Below are 19,576 nucleotides of genomic sequence, written 5' to 3' on the forward strand. Positions count from 1 at the left end.
TGTTAAAAAGACATCTACTAAAAGAAACAAGGAATGAAAGCATGACTTCTAAATAGATGGCAATTCTCTTTGGAACAGGGGGAGTTCTATAGAGGGAAAGTTATTATTAGAACACGAAGCATTCACTTTTGCAGGGAATTAACCAGGATCCATTTTCTCTGACCATTAATCAAGGCAAATGAGTCCTTTTGCCTACCTACCCTGAGGCAGAATATAGAAGACAACACAGAGAAAAAAGAGAACCTAATTCTTGAGCTGCCTCTCTACTAGCTGTACAGCCAGAGCAAGACATCTATGATATTGCTAAAGAATATAAAACTACCTTGGAACAGATCATTTAGAATCCCTGTTTTATCAAAAAAAGAATAAAAGGGTTTAATACTTAAAAAAAAAAAAAAAAAAAAGTTCAGTGGAATAAACCGGCTTAATGACTGCTACATGGAGCAGAGAAATCAAGTAAAACGAGACACTCTCTCCACACCAGCACCTGATCATTCATCAGACAGTTTTTTCCTCCCTCCTTTTACAAATTACAGCTCCACAGGGTTTTGTTTGGAAAAAATACTTCAGAGTTAATCAAAAACACAACTATAAAAACCAATAAACTAGGAGGCTCTAAGTTTTCTTGCAATTCTTAATACACCACAGTTTGATGAAACTTTCTCGTGTGTTTGGTGCTGTGGATCAAATGTGCTAGGCCTCAAAATGTGCTAGGTAAATGCTTCCACCACTGAGCCATGCCCATAGCTCCTAAAATGTTATGACTTCTTAAATAATGAACTCTGATTTACTTATCACTGAGATTACCAAACGCTGGATTTGTAGAAACACTAACAAATAGAAAAAATGAAGAGATATGACTTCAAATGGTGCTGGGAAAGAATCAAAGACAGAAAATATTCACCTCTCAAAGGACTGATAGTAAAAAATATTGGTCAATTGAAAAAATAACTGAAAAAATGTTGAATGTAATTGGTTACCACTGTAGATAATTATTCTCAAACTATTTAGCATTGCATCAATAGTAGTTCATCTTAATACAAAAATAGTTAGCTTTGGATATCACTCAGTAAATGAACTGTGTAGCAATACTTTTAATTATTGGATTAAACTGTACTGTTCAATATAATAATTAAATGCCAACATTGATTTTCTTCAAAAAATTCTTTATGATGAAATAAATATCTAAGAAGTTGCCTGAACTTATTACAATGAATGCTACCATCAAAACAGACAAGTGGAAGCCTGGACGTATTTTTCCAAAAGGCTGAACAAAGCAAATTGCATTATCTAACCCAGTCTGTACACTCATTTCCTTTACTGTAATTCTCATGAAGTGCAATGAACAGCTATCTTGAAGATCTTAAGAATATGCTGGTTTTGGGTGATATCTAATCTGGTATAAATCCCACCCATGGGAAAGACAAAAATACTCATTAATGAGTCAGTTACCCATGGCTGAAATATTTCTCTATTGAGTTCACCAAAGAGAAAAAAAATACTGTCATTTGGTTCAAATATGAAATGCATACTGATTCTGTTCATTAATGCCCTCAGTTCTCTGCAATATAAATTTAGGTCATTGTTCCAGAAAGTTTGTACACTCCAAAGATCCTGTATGGCTGCTGGATTATCTCTTTTGTACCAGCATCTACATGTGTGCTGCAATTAGGCAGGTGCATTTGAAGGCAGACATAGCTTTATCTAAAGTAAAGAGTCTGAATTACTACATACACTCCTCCCCCCTCACCCACACGCACAGACGTACACACACACACACACACAAAAACAATAACAACAACACCAGAACAGACAACAAAAATAAAACCCAAACAACAGAAAACAATCTATGCTTCCTGTTCCATTTAGCCTGAGGGTAGTGTGTTCCATAGAAACTTTTCAATTAGACAAAATTTCAGTGCCAATGCCTTTTAAAGGAAGAGAGAGATGGGCATAATTGTGTTCTCAGAAGTGTCATCACCTGACAGACATCAGAACGAATGCCAGTTTTCCAGAATCCTTGGCTACTTAGTTCCACAGTTACTTCTCGCCTCATTGTATTCTTTTGTCGTATTTTTTGGAGTGCTTCCTAGAAAAGAACTCATTATGATGAGTAACTTGATAGTTGTAAAGCAATATTAAGCCAAACAGCAAGCATTAGAAAATAAGTTGGATTCACATATTCGATACTATCTTTACAATTCAGTATCATCCCTACATTCAGGTACTCAAACCTCTTTGTGCAGAATTATATTTTATTTGAAATGATGGCTGGGATGTGTGAAGCCAGGGTGATCCTTCATGGTAACTATATAAGGAAATTTCTAAACCAAATCTACTAATCTGGCACATTCGAACAAAATATGTCCTTTCACTGATAAGAGAAACAAAATGTGGTGTTTGGGATTTGAATTCAGCACGTAAAAATTATATTCATCTCAAGCCTTATGTTAAGCATTTCCATCTAAGAAAGACAATCACTTAATCTGCAACCCACAAATTCTAAAAATTGCCTTCTAATTTGCAAACCTCTTTACGTTCCTGCTATAAGGGGACATTAAAAAAAAAAGATAAATGATCCAAAATTTCACCTGGGAGACTCAATCAAGAACTGACTCTTCACCTTCAATGCCCTTCAGACAATTAATTATAAGAAATAATTTTATATTTGTATACGTGCAGTTCAATTAAAAAAAATCTCATAGTAATTCATAATAAAGAGGAATCACCACAACCTCCACCACTGATTAAGTTCCTACTACAGACCAAACACCATAGGACAGATGTTAAATGGAGCATTTCAGAAGCCCACACACCCACCTTTTTCCTTGGGTGCATTAAAACAGGCATATTTCAGTCAGCTTCTCAGTCTTCAACCCTCCTTTACAAAAAAGCTGACTGGCTCAAGTCACAGTAAGTGACAAAGCCGGAATTCACTTTCCCCAGCCTCCAAGCCTTGCTATTCTACTATTACAGCAGAAAAAACCTCACTGAGACAAAATTCTGTATTGATACTAAATCCATTTATTTTCAAATTTAAACTAAAACATCAATCCTGGAAAACAAGAATACTACTACTCATTAGTGAAGAAATATGGAATGTGGGATATCAAACCTTACAAAACATGTTCACTCTGATAAACCACCAGAATTATGAAAGACTTTTTATGACCCTAAGACCAAGAAATCTCAGTAAGACTCAATGCTGCATAATGTGCACTTTATATTCAAAAATAAAAGGCCGATTTAGCAAACTTTTAAGCTTTTTTCAATTTCTATGAAGGATATATTTGATGGAATGGCAGTGTAGCTCAATGGTACAGCGTTTGCTGCATTTGCCTTACTTGTGCAAGGCCCTGGGTTGATCCTCAGCACTACCAAAAATGAAAAAAAAAAAAAATTATTCCCAAAGGTATTAACACATTAAGAAACAAATCCTCCTCTCTTGGGTACCAGGAGATTTTTTTTAAATGATCAATATACTAACGGAGGAGAGAAATAAAGTTTGGTTGTTTAAAAAAGCACTTTTTATATTTTTAACTTATTCTACAAGTACAATGTAATACAACAATCTTGAAATAAATGTGAGGTACATCATCATTAATCACCAAGGAATCAGTTTCAATACCGACCTCCCTCTGTGCCAACTTCTGTTTGTCAGTTTGTTTGACTTTGGGACTGTTTGCTAGGAGGTGGCGAAGTTTCACATAACTTTTCCACAGTTTCTGGTACCTAAGGAAAAGGACAAGACAGACATCTCAGACAGAGAAGTCAATCTACAGTGAGATAACCAATTATTTTAATAGGCCTGCTCAGTCATAAATCACATTCCTTTGAATATCCTTAATGGCAGCAAACCTTCATTCTAAGGTTTTGGGAATGGAGGGCAGGATGGCAAGTCATCTGGAACCTGGTGATTAAGTTGATTATTGCTTATTTGAGTTGAAAATGAATGTGACTATAAAGATGAATCTCTGGAAACAATTCCAAAGAAGACACACAGAAACACTTTAGTCAATGGAAACATGTCCTCTTTCTCGTTGTTATTACCTTTTTACAAGTGAATGATTATACTTAAATATGAAATATTTCTTTTGTTGGAAGAAAACCCCTTCTTTAATAGGGCTAATCAGCTAAAGAGTATTGGAATAGAGCACCCTGTTTGTGCTGATACCTGAGACACATAACTGTACCCATTTTTCCACTGGAGAGGGAAAAGATAAATGGTATACACCAATTTGTATTTACCATAATCATAATAAATATATTTGTTGTAGCCACATATGTGACAACCTGGATCAGTCTAAAGAATACTGTTTAACATCTGGGAATGAAGAGAATATGCAGTCCATCAATTCACAGTCCTGTCATCTGAGTTGACGAGAGCCTAATCACATTCTACTAACATTTTTCTGAGAAGAAGGGATTTGCAAAAGATTTTCTGTCAAAATGAAACTGCTCCTTTCTTGGCCTGAGCTGGGCTCTCCTTTTTTGATAACATTTTTTTTAGAGAATGGAGGAAAGAAAGAAGTACTTACACAGTGCCTGGTTCACTGCTTCATACTTTTATCCAAAGGGGGAAAAAAAAGAACAAAACCCTTTAGCCTCTTCTAATATATGTCAGCCAGAACTGTATTTATGAATTGAAAATCTCCCATCCCTTTTCTCCCATCATGAATCCTTTATTTTAAAAAAATTAAGTCAGGAAACTGTTTAACAAGGTAGGAAATCCAAGCACTCCTGAAGAATACAATGGTACTATCTCCACTCCCACACATCCTCATCTTCTACCAGAAAAAGACTAACATGCCAGTTGGAAAAACCCAAATGCGCAAAGTAACAACTCTTAAGTAGGACATGTGGCTCCTACTTCCAACACAACCCTTGACTCTGCAAGGAGTCTTGAGATCTTAATAAGATGCCCCCCAAAATAGAATTATGCACAAATTCAGCAGTGCTAGGAACCAATATGGTGCTACTTTCCTCTAGAGGGCACTGAAAAAATAAAAAATGATAACAATAATTATTATAATGACAAATAAAGGAAAAGCTCCTTAAAGTCTAAAACCATACAGGACTCAAGTTGACCAAGACTGCCAAGGATAATCTATTTTCATAATAATTTCTTATAGTCAAATAGTAGAGAAAAAAATCATTCTTCAGGAGCTACCATTTGGTAACCTAAATTTGGAACATGGCTCATTTCAATTCTTAATTTTTAAAAAGGAAAATGTCCACTAAAGGGTATTCCTCTGCTAATTCAGCTGTTAGTAGAAGGTGAAAGTGGCTAAGACAAACACCGAGAAATATCTTACTGTGGGTCTCCTGCATAACTCAACTGTGCAGGGCGTATCCCAAAGTGCACGATAATCGGAAAAGTAATCACATCAGGGTTGAACTGCTCACGATCTAGTTGATCGATGCGGACAGAACTTGGTTTCTAGAGAAAAAAAATCAAAGCCATTTATTCCCATAAGAAGACTTCAAGTATTGACTTTAACCTAAATAGGGAAGGAATTAATCGGATTTTTTTCTAGGAAAGCCTTGTCCCCAAAGGGAAAAATGTCATTTAAAATCTTTTAATCATAGCAGCTATACTATATAAAAACTATAATGTCTATGAGTCTATGCCATTTGGCATAATGAACAATGATTTTATCCTTTTTTTGCAGTCCACACAGAAACCTTTAAAAACTAAACTTTTAAAAGGATACCTAGTCAGATATAACTTTTCCTTATCCTCTCCAAGGCACCAGGGAAGGATTCCACATCACAGTGAAGAGATGTGCTTTAATTTCACATTTCAAATAAATAGCTTATTTTTACATAGGAAGCACAAACAGATGTCTCTATTTAAAATATTCCCGCACTAGTCCTCAGTATACCTTGTAAATTTCTTTAATTTTACACCTTTAAATTAGAAGAGCTGTACAACATTTTTGTATTTTTTAAAATATTTTTTAGTTGTCAATGGACCTTTATTTTATTTATTTTTATGTGGTGCTGAGATTTGAACCTAGTGCCTCACACATGCTAGGCAAGCACTCTACCACTGAGCCACAACCCCAGCTCCATTTTTTGTATTTTAACAAACAGTCTAATATGTTTTTTCCCTTCATGTCTAATAAGGAAATAAATGAATGGATGGCTACTTCTAGACCATTTGTGGAAAATCTTTCATCCTAAAAGTTTAAATTTGTGAAAAGATGATAAAAATCATGGAGAATGTGTCTTAGCAAACTCCTTGTTTATAATCAACTCTCAGGGAAGTCCCTAACTAGTAATTCATTTCATGTACAAGATTGTGGAGTCTTTGGCTCAGTTACTTCAGACATTTTGGCTTCAGAATTGATGCACACAGAGGCAAATGAGCTGTATTCTGTCCCACAACAGTTCCTACAATCAGTCAGTGTCCAGTTTGTGTGGGATGTAGGGGTTGGTTCTAATACTAAAACCAGGAAAATCACCCCACAACTGGGAAAGCTGGTCCCTTACCTACAACTACATCCCTGACCCAACCCAGCATCTGACAAATACAACTATGTGACAAAGAGGACAGATTTGTGCAGATTCGTTCATATTGTTAAAAAACAACTCAAACTTAAGTTTTATTTAAAAAAATTAAATGTCATTCAATAATCAAAATTTCACTTGGTACCTGATCTAAAAATTAAGAGATAAAAAAAAAACTTGTTCACAGGGAAACTAATATCAAATTACTTCAATATCCATTAGCAGTAGAGTAGAAACATGTTACTTAGGTCTAATAATTGCTTTAATTATTGTGTACATCAAAGTGGCAGGCTACATTTTTATAAGAGAAAGTGTACAATTGAAGAATACTATTGAATTATTCATATTTCTATGACTTTAAAGACCAGGCTATTGTATCAACAGAATAAACAGTGATTTAAAATATAGTAGCCAGGAGCTGTGGCACACACCTATACTTGCAGCTACTCAGGAGGCTAAGGAAGAAAGATCATTTGAGCCCAGAAGAGTTCAAGACCAGTCTGGGCAACATAGTAAGACCTTGTCTCAAAAAAAAAAAAAAATCCATAGTATATCCAAATTATAGGGAGGGAGGGAATTAAATAAGTTCTAGACTCTGACCATACCCTCAACATCTATCATACTATCTCTGTGTAAGAACCAAAAATATTCTCACTAATGACCCAAGAATTCCCTGGCAGAGGTAAAGTGCTCAGGGAATCTTTTTTTTTTTTTAAGTTTTAAAGCAATGAAGTATTTAATGTGACCATAATGGCTTGAAAAATTTAATAAATTTCCCAAAATTCTTGCCATTGGGAAGTCTTTCAAAGCAAGTACACAGAGGATACAACGTACTGTCATTCTACCTTAACTTCTGAGTAACTTTACACTTCTCATGAGGATGTAATATCTTTACACAAACACTAAAAAATAATTTCAACATATTCCTAAGCCTAACACCCAAATTTACCTCTCTGAATTTATTACTCATTATTTCCCAATATAAGATACCATGATATTTCATTCTGACTAGTCTGGTTTCCTCACTATCTTCAAAACTGAATTGAGCCAATAATTAGTACAGTTTCTTGATTTCTCTGAGACCCCACTGTGGTGCTTATGAAGCCTTCCTGGCAGGCCTGGCCCAGTAACCTCTGCTGCAACTACAGGCTTTCCTGATAGGCCCACTAACACAACCATCACCACAGATGTTTTCTACACATTGAGTTTTCAACTGAGCAAGCATCATATATAATATGAAACCTTCACTAGCACCGGCTCACACAGTGGTCCCTCAACTAAGTAACTAAATGATGATAATTGAGACACATAAATATCATCTATGCCTTGAACTCAAAAATAAGCAATGGATGATCAGAAGCACCAGGGGATTTTTAAAGCTGCAAAATGTTCCACTGCCCACAGCACAAGGGATGTAGCCAGTCAAGGCATCCTTAGTTAAAAAAAAAAAAAATCCAGCTGATAACAAGGATTTCAGGAAAACTTAACTATGCCAGAGAAGAAAGCCCAAGGTGATTATGTTCCCAGTGTGTCCACTAAAGAACAACCAAGATAAACGCATGTCTCCTGCCACCATCAACCCCATCCTCTGACCCAGCTCTGAAACTGACAAGAAATAAAAATATATGCAGTTGTTTAAAAAAAAATAAAATTTGTAGTCTTAATCACAAAGTACTACCATATATTTCTTTTAAAGTTACTTTGATAATTATTTATGTGGCTTAACAGTATAACAGTAAAATTTGTATGATTTTTTCTAGTCTTAAGTCTTATGCTTAAACATATTTTTACTAAACTATTTCATTTTTTGGATTTACAAGCAGCAATTTTTTGTTTGTGCAGCTGTTAGTGTCAACACAACAAAAAGTAATAATTTATACTGTTTTCAACAATTGGCAGTTTTAAAAAAACTTTGTTTAAATAGCTTATTCTGTTTCTTTACATGGATATATATTAATTCTCCATTTCTGCAAAATTTTATAAGATGCAAATATATAATTATTTTATAAAACATATTACAGAGAAAAAAACTCCCTGAAATAAAATGCTATATTTTATATAAATAAGTTTTTAAATTTTTCTGCTTTTAACCTTTATATATTTATTTCAAAAATTAACTTAGAATCTACTTTTTAAAAAAATTTAAGAAGCAAACAATATTAATGGTAAATACTTGTAATAATAATGATAACAGATCAATAAAAAGAGAAAAATACCACAAAAGAAAAGTCACACCAAAGATAATTATAGGCAATTATCTAAAATGAATATACAGTAAACATTCAAAGTATCAATTTGCACTAGAAACCAAAATAAATATAAATTTGAAACAATAAAATTTTTTCCCTAGCAAACTGGCAAAGTTCTTATCTTATTTTGTTTGGAACTGGGGACTGAACAAAGGGACACTTTACCACTGAGCTACATCGCCAGCCCTTTATATATATTTAAAATTTTTTTTGTGGTTGGAGATGGACAACATGCCTTTGTTTCATTTTTATGTGATGCTAAGGATCGAACCCAGTGCCTCACACATGCTTGCCTAGTGCTCTGCCACTGAACCAAAGCCCCAGCGCACTCCCCCTACTTTTTAATATTTTTATTTGGACAGGATCTAATTAAGTTGTTCAGGCTAACCTTGAACTTTTAATTCTCTTGCCTCAGCCTCCTGAATTGCTGGGACTACAAGTGTGCACCACCAAACCTGGACAAAATTCTTTGAATCAGTGTAACTAGTATGAAAAAAAAGGATTACTCTTATGTATTCCAGGTCAGAATACAAATTTCACAACCCTTACGGATGGCAATTTGCATCAAAAAATCTTAAGGCAGGGTAAATTTATTAATTTGGTGAACTGATTACTAAATATGCCTAAATTATACTATTTTCTGATTAGTAAATATTTTCTATGATCAGTAAAAATTTTCTGATTAGTAAATATTTAAAGCAAAAATTATTCAAAGAACAAAATACAATAAGCACTTGAAGCTTTTAAAATGTACTGAGTTTTTGTTGTTGTTGTTTGTTTGTTTTTGGCAAAACATCCAAACCTGGAAAAAAAGCCAATTCAGTGCTCAATGTGTGAATTACCAGAACATACCGTCCCAGGGTTGGTAACAATCATGCCTTTGCATTCTTCTGCATATTTCTGCCACTCAAGCTCCTCCCACTGAAGCATATTGGCAATCTCCTCCTCAGGTACCAGGGCTTTACTACACCGTAACAAGTAGAGAAGAATCTGGTGCATTGACAGCACTTCCTTGCCTCCATCTTGGGTGGGGGTGGAGAGAGAGGGGAAAAGTAAGGCTCCCAATTAACAGCAATCCTCAGTTGAACAAGGAAAAGCAAGACAATGGGGGAAAAGAGCACATGTAAAAGGTAATTTATAATTTACATTGTTAGCCAGGTGCCAAATAATACAAAAGCCATTTGTTTCATCAATGAACAGGGCTCATAAACCATCTAATTTACTAAAATGGCAACAACATTATAAATGATAAAAAGCTTCATTTGTGAGGTATGAATATATTAAAAAAAAAGACGCCTGCCTAAATAAATTTAAAGCCACTAGCATAAAGAATCAGAGTTTATAATATATAGAACCATGTTATGTCTTAAATATTTTATCATTCTTTCTAGGTAACAGATGAAAGCTCTTTAGAAGTAATGTTACTGTCTTAAGGAAATTCTAAGCTTTTATGAGATATTTATGGATGTTTTCAATATGCCATTGTTGCATTATGGTCTAATTTTTTGGTGCTAATGTGCTGCACCTGCCACGATGAACAGAGCTAAAGAGCTGGTACTAATATTGTAGAAAATCATTATGGAGTTAGTACATGGAAATAACACCAAGTGTTCCGGTACTAATATTGTAGAAAATCATTATGGAGTTAGTACATGGAAATAACACCAAGTGTTCTGTGCCTTTCAGAAACATATATCACCAAGTACAGAAGACAAAAACAACAAAAGACATAACTTAAGTATCTTGGAAAAAGACAATCCATTTGATGAACCAAAAGCATCCGTTTAATTTGGGCATTAATGTGAGATTCTGTCTTTTTGGGTTTTGCTTCTTAATCAACACAGGCAACCCACCTGGTATCACTTTTCTTTGCCTACTCGCACCCAAAAGAAGGATAAAAGCCCTAAAGATCTACAGAACAATGACTATCCTTTCCCCATCATGAGCTACGCTTCAAGTTATGGTACAGAGCCAAACACCTCATGGAGAAACAAGGGTAGCAAAAGCAAAAGATGGTGGGGATGGGATGGCACAAAACAGAATGTCCTATTTGGGTCACAGAAACTAATGGACCAGGAATCTAGAAAACACAAGAGGGTAAAGATTTTATTATGAGCTGCTGAGAATTTGGAAAAGCCAATACCCTTGAGATTGAAAAAAAAAAAAAAAAGATCAAAATTCCTTTGAGCTGTTTCACTATCTCAGATGCTGCTGTGGATCTGGACCACATTGCATATATACAACATATATGGTACATATGTATATATAATATATATTATATATATGCAAATACATTCATTCATTCATCTAAATACTCATTCATTCACAAATATTTACTAAGCACTTAGCAGGCAGTATTTTAGGACCTGGGCTCATAGCAGTGATCCAAACAGCCAAAGCCCCTGCCTTCCCAAAGCTCAAATTACAGTGGAAAGGAAGAGACAATAAAAAAGGTGAGGGGGTTACTAGGGATTGAACCCAGGGGTGCTTTGCCCCTGAGCCCTTTTTATTTTTTACTTTGAAACAGGTCTTACTAAGTTGCTTAGGGACTTGCTAAATTGCCGAGGCTGGCCTCAAACTTGTGATTCTCCTGCATCAGCCTCCCAAGTCTCTGGGATTATAGGCATGTACCACCACACCCAGCTATATAGAAGTAAAAGAAAATTTTTTTTCTTTTTTTGCCACATTACAAATCATCTGCCTTAAATCCAAAAGTCACCTTTGATTAGCAAATTCCCATAGTGTTATAGACTGACCATGTCCCTTCAAAATTCATGTTAAAGTCCTCACACCCAATGGGATAGTATTAGGAGGCAAGGCCATTGGGAGGTGATTAGGCCTCATAAACGGGATCTGTGCTCATGTAATAAGGGAGAGGAAACAGCTTGTATTCTCTTCTCTCCATCAGGTAAAGATACAAGGCTGTCTGTGAAGCAGGAAGCAGGTCCTCACAGGAACCTGACACCCTGATCTCAGATTTGCAACCTCTAAAACTGGGAGAAACAAACTGTTTAAGTCACTCAATTCATGGTACTTTTGTTCTAGCAGCACAAACTAAGTAAGAAACATTGTTAGGGGCATATTTCTGAGTTAGTCTCAAAATGTATTCAGTCTTCCTGCATGTGACATATGTTCTTCAATAGATGATGTCCCCCTCACGGCAAACCCATGATGCCTGTCTCAGTCTGAGTCCACTGTAATCTCTAGATAGGCAGGCAGACAAGAGAAATTCTAAACCCAGAATAGGTAACTGCACTCGACCTGTGCATAAAAACAGAACAGCAGCATGCAGGAAACCTGAGAGTTCTGAACAGAACTGCCACATGAATTAGATTTAGCAAGAAAAAAGAAAAGGCCACACCAATATTTGACTTGTAATAGTGGTGAGATTATTTCAAAAGAGTGGGGACATTTGGAGATACATTACTAGCCTAAGATATTGTAAGAAGAAGTAGTGTTTTTTTAAGAATCCTTTAAAAAAAATTCATATTTTATGGGAATATTAAGGGACAGATAGATGAGAAGGTGGGAACCCGAGGTTAAGAAAATAATTCTATAAAAGGGCCCACTGTGCCAACCCACACATGCTTTCTTTGCCAAAAGCAATCTACCTAGAGCCCTGCCTTGCCTAAGTGGACAGGCTATGTCACATTCCTCAGCAAACTGAGCAACTGTGCTCTTCCACTCTGGTTGCTAACAACCTCTATGCTCCTGGTCTTTGTCACATATATATGGGGAAGAAAGAGAAGACAATGATTAAAGACAAGGGTTCTGAGGTCTATAAAAAAGCAAGTCACATCCACTCCCATGGGCTTTCAGCTTCAAGACCCCCTTCTCTTCAGAAGTCTGTCTTTCTTAAATAAAACCTGCTCTCTATGCTTGCCTCAGAGTCTTTTGGGTATTTAATTTTCAACACCAGGGAACAAGAAACTATTCCCATGTGCATCGAACCAGTATCAGGAGGGGCACAGAGGAAGAAGCAGATACTTACAGATTCAGGTATATAAACAGCATAGACTCCCTATAAGCAGTTATAGTTACGGCTGGCTGACTCCATAGTACTTCAGATAAAAGTAAAAAGAGTTAGAGGCATTGAATTTAAAGTGAAGAGACTAATAGAGCTACCAGGAAAGAGGAATAGTTGAGCCTACAAACCAAGGGTCTCTTAAAGGTTCCAACTCCTTGCTAAATGACTGGTACAGGCATTGCCCAATTTAAGAGAGGAAGAATGAATTCTATAGCAACTTAGAAACTAGACATAAAAAACAAATGAACACAATATGCACATCAAGTGCAACTCTAAATCCAAGCTAAAAGCTGATAAATATTTTACCTATCATGGTTATTTAACACGATGAAAAAGGAGAAACTCAGGACAGACAACTTGAGGAGAAACATTATTAAGGAAGGAGGATTGAGACTGTTCCATATTTGGTATTGAGGTTCAACCTACATGGAGATATAAGGAGAGAGAGAGACAAAATCAGAGTTCTTCCAGAGCCCATGAAACAACAATGGGCTGTGTCCCTCACACCCAGCCTGGTAAAAGAAGATACCCATAAATGTTTGTGGAATGACTTTATGAAGCAGATAAATAACATGGCCACTTGCTTTCAGACTACCATGAATTTACTAATGTTAATGAATTGGCTCTTTGGGTTTGTCTGCTCTGCTACAAGTTTATGCTGGGATTTATGGAACTATGTCACTGAGGACTAGAAAGTAATTTTTATCTCATTGGCTGAGAAAAATAGGACATGATATAAATGAGAAATCAGAGCGGGTAGGCTAAGGTTAGCAGGAATTCTGCCAGCTCTGGGACTGGAACTGTGACAACGGCTCATTATTCGGGAAGAACTGGAGTTTGTGTTTCAGGGAATGAATCTGGACAGTCATTAATGAACTGACAGACTTTATAAACTGTTTCTTAGAGACTCAATTCTCTGACTTTATATTGCTTAATTATTTATATGGTTATTTGGAAGAGAAGTAAATTTTTTAGGGAATTTGTGTTAAGTACATGGCTGCTTAAATAAGTATTTATCAACTATATAACACTTAATTTTAAGAAATATAAAAATACCTTCCCCTTTCCCCATACTGAGAATAGCTGTATAACTGCATTAACTGCATTTCTACATGTTCTATATATTCCTACCAAGATGACTAGATAAAATCTTATTTTATAAAATTTGAATTAACAACATATATTTTTTAAATTTTCCAAATAAAAAGCTATATTAAGACACTGCATCAATCATTTTATTTTTTTTAAACTACAGTTGCCTCCTAGAAATTTTGAAATCTCTCACCCCTGGCCTCTTGCCGGCCAAACCTGAGAACTACTGCTCTAGAAGAGGTGATTTCCAAATATGAATAGACAGTCAATTTGAAAAAAAAAAAAAGGATTTTTAGTGCTTTGGTAGAGTAATGATACAAGTAATGAATAGGCTTTTCCCCTAGATGCAATCTTACTATCTTGAATTATGCCCCCAGCCAGTTACAGTTAGATAAGACCTTAAACTGGGTCTAGTTCCTATCAGCTGTTTTGCAAGCAAAGGGAAGAGTGAGATAGAAAAGAAACAAACATTTGAGAAAATTCTTAAAATCTCAATACACTGGTTGCTCTGTGATTTGGCTTTTGGCAAACTGGCCTGCAATTAATAATCCCTGGTTTAAATTATCAAACTTAATTTTTATAAATTTGCATAAAGCAACTGAAACAGCTATTTTCAAAATGGGTAAGTTGAGCAACTATAGAAAAATTATGAAGACTGATAAAACTTTTAAAACATTAAAAGATATTGATATTAATAAATAAATGAGAATGAGAGGACCATGAAATACTTGGAATATCTAAAAGGCTACTCATTCTCAAAGAAGTTAAGAAACATGCAAATAATATCAGTGGCATTACATTTTGCTTCTCAGATGGACAAAATTATAAATACTACTAATACCCAGCTTTGGCAGGTGATACAAAAAGCATGCTTTTTATAAAAACTATTAGTCAGAATTGCAAATTGGTATGTTCTTTCTGGAGAAAATCTGGCCAGCTTTCCAAATTTAAAATGTGCATACTATCTTAACAAGTAATCTCACTTCTAGAATCCTACCTTAGGGAAACACACAAATGCAAAAAGATAGATGCACAGACTACACCTGAAGCATTTGTATGCAATGGAGAAAAAGAGAGAGCTACAAAACATTCATCATTAGAGGAATCATTAAATAAAGTAATGCCATCTGTAATATGAAATGCTATGTGGTATTAAGGAATGAGGCAAGGATTTATACAGAAAATGTCTATATTTTGAGTTAAAAGGCAATGTCAAGTATTTGAGTTAAAAAGGCAAACTGTGTAACATGTTTAGAGTTACTCCACTTTAAAAAAAAAAAAAGGTACATTAAAATAAATCAAACCACCAAAGCACCTCTGCATTTTCATGTGTGTAGAAGGGAGTGGTAACTTTTTTACTTTATATTTTTTGCTTCTGTACACACACACACACACACACTCACACATATATACACACACACACCACACACACATGTACACAAAACTGGCTAAGGATAAAAGACAGAAGCAATTTGATTCTGTGAAGAAAGAACAGGACTTTTCAATAAATGGCACTGGGCCAACTGGATGTCTATATTAAAAACAGTGAGCTCTGACCTATATCTTTTACCAATCATAAAAACAAATTCAAGATAGATTAGATCTAAAAGTGAAAATGGGAGTAGCCTGATGAAATCAGGATAGGCAAAAATTTCATAAACAAGATACAAAAGATAATAAAGGAAGATTACACTAAAGAATTTCTGTTCATCAAAAATCACCATTAAGGGCTGGAGTTGTGGCTCAGTGATACAGCGCTTGCCTAGCACGTGCCAGGCACTGGATTGATCCTAAGCACCACATAAAAATAAATAAATAAAATAAAGGTATCATGTCCAACTACAACTAAAATATATATATATATATATATAAATCAGCATTAAGATAATCAAAAAGCAATCTACAAAGAAGATACTGGATATATATATCTATATATACACACACACACAGAACTTATATATATAGAATATATATTTTAATCTCTACCAATCAATGAGAAAAAGGTAAATATTGTCCAATAGAAAAATGAGCAAAAGACTTGAAAAGGCACTTTAAAAAGACAATATCTAATAGTCAACATAGTCAATCTAAATAGTCAATAATCTGTCTAATCTATAGACAATCTAAACAGTCAACAGTCTAAATACATACATAAAATGGTGTATCAATTCATTAGTCATCAAAGGCAAAAATAAAACCATAATGTTAAACATACCACAATAAATTCCAATTAAATATATAATTATAATGCACTAATTAAAATAATAAAAAATCATAATGTGATATTTCTGAATACCCATTGGAACAGCTAATCTGAAAAAGAAAGGGCTGGTGATGCAGCTCTGTGGTAAAGTGTGTGTTTAGCACACATGAGACCCTGTGTTGATCCCCAGCAAAAGAAAGGAGAAAGAGAGTAAGAGAGAAAACAAGAAAGAAGGATGCCCGGTATTGGAGAAAATGTGAAACAACACGAATTTTCATATACTGCTAGTAGGAAGGTAAATGCTACAATCATTTTTGAAAACTGTTCAAAAGTAATTATAAAGCTTAATATGAGAACTACAGTGTCCATTTCTAGGCATATATGTTATAGAAAAACATATATACATAATCTCACAAAAAGACATGTACAGGTATTTAGTGAATGTTCATATGCTATTTATAAATATAAATATAAAAGAATGTGTGTGTACTTATATATATACACACACACACAAATACAAAATCTGAAAAGACCCAAATATTCATTCATCATAAATAGGCTTATTTTAATTTAGTCATACCATATAAAACTATACATCAACGAGAATGAGCCAACAACAGATAGCTCTAAAACACATTAAACACTAAATGGAAACAAAGCCAGCCGGACACAGTGCCACACACATGTAATTCCAGTGACCTGGGAGGCTCAGGGAGGACGACTGCAAATTTGAAGCCAGCCTCAACAACTTAGTTAACCCCTAAGCAACTCAGCAAGACCCTGTTTCAAAATGAAAAACAAGAAGAACTGGAGCTGAGGATGTCGCCCAATGGCAAAATATCCCTAGGTTCAATCCTCATTACCAAAAAAAAAAAAAAAAAAAAGAGAATATATAATTCTAGTTTTTTATAATTAAAAAAAAAAACTGGTTAAACTAAACAGTGTTTCAAGACAGAATAGTGTTTTCCACTGAGTCTGGGCAGCAACTGGATTCAGAGAGGGTTCCTGGATGCTGGTTCTTGATCTGGGTACAAAATACATGGTCATATTCACTTTGAAAAATCACTAAGGCCTATATTTGTGTAAATTTTTCAGTATTTTTGTTTTAGTTCTATCAAAGGTTCTCTTTAAGAGAGAGAGAGAGAGATGATACCAAAGAATATCTGAAAAGCACATTCATCAGTAACCAAAACACTAATATTTAAATAAAGCACTATTATGAATGATAGTATACAAGTATATACAGTCCCTGCTACCTGCCAAGAATTATGTCAGCATTGGTAAAACAAAAAATAGACAAGGTTCACTCTTCTGCTTCACAGAGCTCACTGCTGAAATTTTTAGAAGAAAGGAATGAGGAAAGAAGGACGAATGGGCCTAAAATGTTAAAAAGAGTAATAACACATTTTTCATGGCAGCATAAACTAATGTGATTCGTTTGACAAGAAACTTGGCACTAGCATAATCTTTAAAAACATCCATCTGCTCAATGAATTATTAAAAAATAAAATGCAAATCACATACTAGTATGATGACAACCATGTGAAAATTTTACACATAGAAAAAAAATTTTATGTGATTTGTGTGTGTGTGGGGGGGGGGGGGGGGAGATTGTTTTGTATTTTTCCAGTACTATGAATAGACTCTAGGGCCTTGCACACACTAAGGAAGTGGCCTACGACTGAGCTACATCCCTAACTTTAATGCACTCTTTTAAAAAATTTTTTGATTGTTGGGCATGTTTACAGGCACATGCCTTTAATCCTGGCAACTTACGAGGCCAATGCAGGAAGATTCTAAGTTCAAGAGCAGCCTCAGAAACTTGGCAAAACCCTCAGCAACTTAGCAAGACACTGTCTCAAAATAAAATTAAAATGGGCTGGGGATGTAGCTAAGTGGTACAGTATCCCCAGAATCATACACACAGAGAGATGCGCCACACAGGATGCTTAACAAAGTCATTTCATTTTTTTGCAGTGTTGGGTTGAACCCAGGGCCTCACATGCAGTAGGCAAGAGCTCTACCACAATTATATCCCCAGCCCTAATGAAATGATATCATGAAAAACAAATCTACCATAATTTGCCATCCAATATCAAATGCATTTTATACATTAGGTATTTTTCCCTATCCTTCAGGGTTTTTTAAAACATTTATTTTCAAAGGGAAATCTAATAAAACAGTAAATCCTGTTTAAAAATAAATCAATAGACTTTTTCCTTATGACAGCCTAAATATTATCCCTACATAGTTATGAGAAACATTTTGTGAGTTGAAATCCCATAAAGTAAATACCTGACACAAGATTTTTCTGTAAGATCATTTTAAAACTGCCCACTTTTTCTTAGAGATTTGTTTGGTCATAAAATGCCTTAGAGGCATAGAGATACAAAAAGGAAAGGCTTTTCAACAAACTCCTCTAACACCCTTTCTAATAAGTTTATTGCTAAAACTCCATTATGAAATCAAAGACATATTCACTTGAAAAGAAAAAAGGACATCTTGATGAAATGAAACCAGATATAAAAAGGAGAAAAGCTTCTGAGTGCATTTTCTAAGCAAAACAAACATTACCAAAAATATTAAAATAAAAAGAAGTCACTGTGCGTGACTGAACTGAGCAAAGAGCGCCCTCTCCTCTAACTCTTGAAGGAAGTCTAAACTAGACTGAGCAGACAAAATACAAAACCAACCAAGGGAAACCAAAGGTAAGAGGAAAAAAGAGCCTAGAAGAAAAACAAAGTCAAGAGTCCAGTCAGCACTGCCACAGGCCATCTGGATTGTTCTTTGGGAGGCTCGCTTTGGAATCAGAAGCTGCAATGGGGACAGGTATCAGAAGCTGCAATGGGGACAGGTATCAGAAGCTGCAATGGGGACAGATGGAGGGGTTCTGGCACTGAAGCAAAGCTGGCCTGTGAATGAATCACGAAGTCTGCACTCGTGAAGACTGTATGACAGGCTCCAAGGAGATTTCTGAAGCATGAGGAGTGCCAGAACTCCTGCTACCAGGAGGACCAGAGGCATGAGGAGGAAAGCATGACTGAAGACTGAAGTCCAAAACTGCTATTGTGGAGAATTGGGCAGATGAAGAAAAACTCCCCAGTCAAGACTGCAGAACACTGATCTACAGCAGTCACTGTATTTTTTTTTTCTCTAGTATCACTGAGTGGTCCACATGTAGAAGAAAAGGCAAGTGGCTGGCTTGATGATACTTACGTGGACATGGTGGTAGAACAATGGCTGAGTGAAAGAGGACAGATCAAGGAGCACAGGACTTGGTCAAGAAAGCACAGAACGGGGGCTGTGCACAAGGAAGGGAAGAGTCAAGCAGAAGTTAAGGAACAAAGGCATGACAGGCCAGAAGTACACAACATCACAGCAAGTGAGACACTGGCATCAGATTCCAGGGATACATTCACATGGACATGGCCCAGACCAAGTTTTCACCTGGGGAAGAGGTGGCTGAGTTGTGACAATCATCACCATAAAAAG

At 35.4% G+C, this 19,576-nt stretch overlaps 1 protein-coding gene across 5 annotated transcripts in view; it reads right to left on the bottom strand.

Annotated features, from left to right (window-relative positions):
* Window positions 1–19,576, bottom strand: part of Drosha (drosha ribonuclease III) — a 118,703-nt gene that overhangs the window by 54,348 nt on the left and 44,779 nt on the right. For 4 of the 5 annotated variants that reach the window (XM_071612633.1, XM_027936245.2, XM_027936243.2 and 1 more), the window contains 4 exons: window positions 9,615–9,784; window positions 5,316–5,440; window positions 3,633–3,732; window positions 1,982–2,089 (listed from right to left, as the gene is read on the bottom strand). In XM_071612633.1, coding sequence (XP_071468734.1) covers window positions 1,982–2,089; window positions 3,633–3,732; window positions 5,316–5,440; window positions 9,615–9,784 — 503 coding nt within the window. The remainder of the gene's footprint in view (window positions 1–1,981; window positions 2,090–3,632; window positions 3,733–5,315; window positions 5,441–9,614; window positions 9,785–19,576) is intronic. The other variant, XM_027936244.2, reaches the window with a different exon arrangement.

The sequence above is a fragment of the Marmota flaviventris genome, chromosome 5, assembly GCF_047511675.1.
Source record: "Marmota flaviventris isolate mMarFla1 chromosome 5, mMarFla1.hap1, whole genome shotgun sequence".
Classification (NCBI taxonomy): domain Eukaryota; kingdom Metazoa; phylum Chordata; class Mammalia; order Rodentia; family Sciuridae; genus Marmota; species Marmota flaviventris.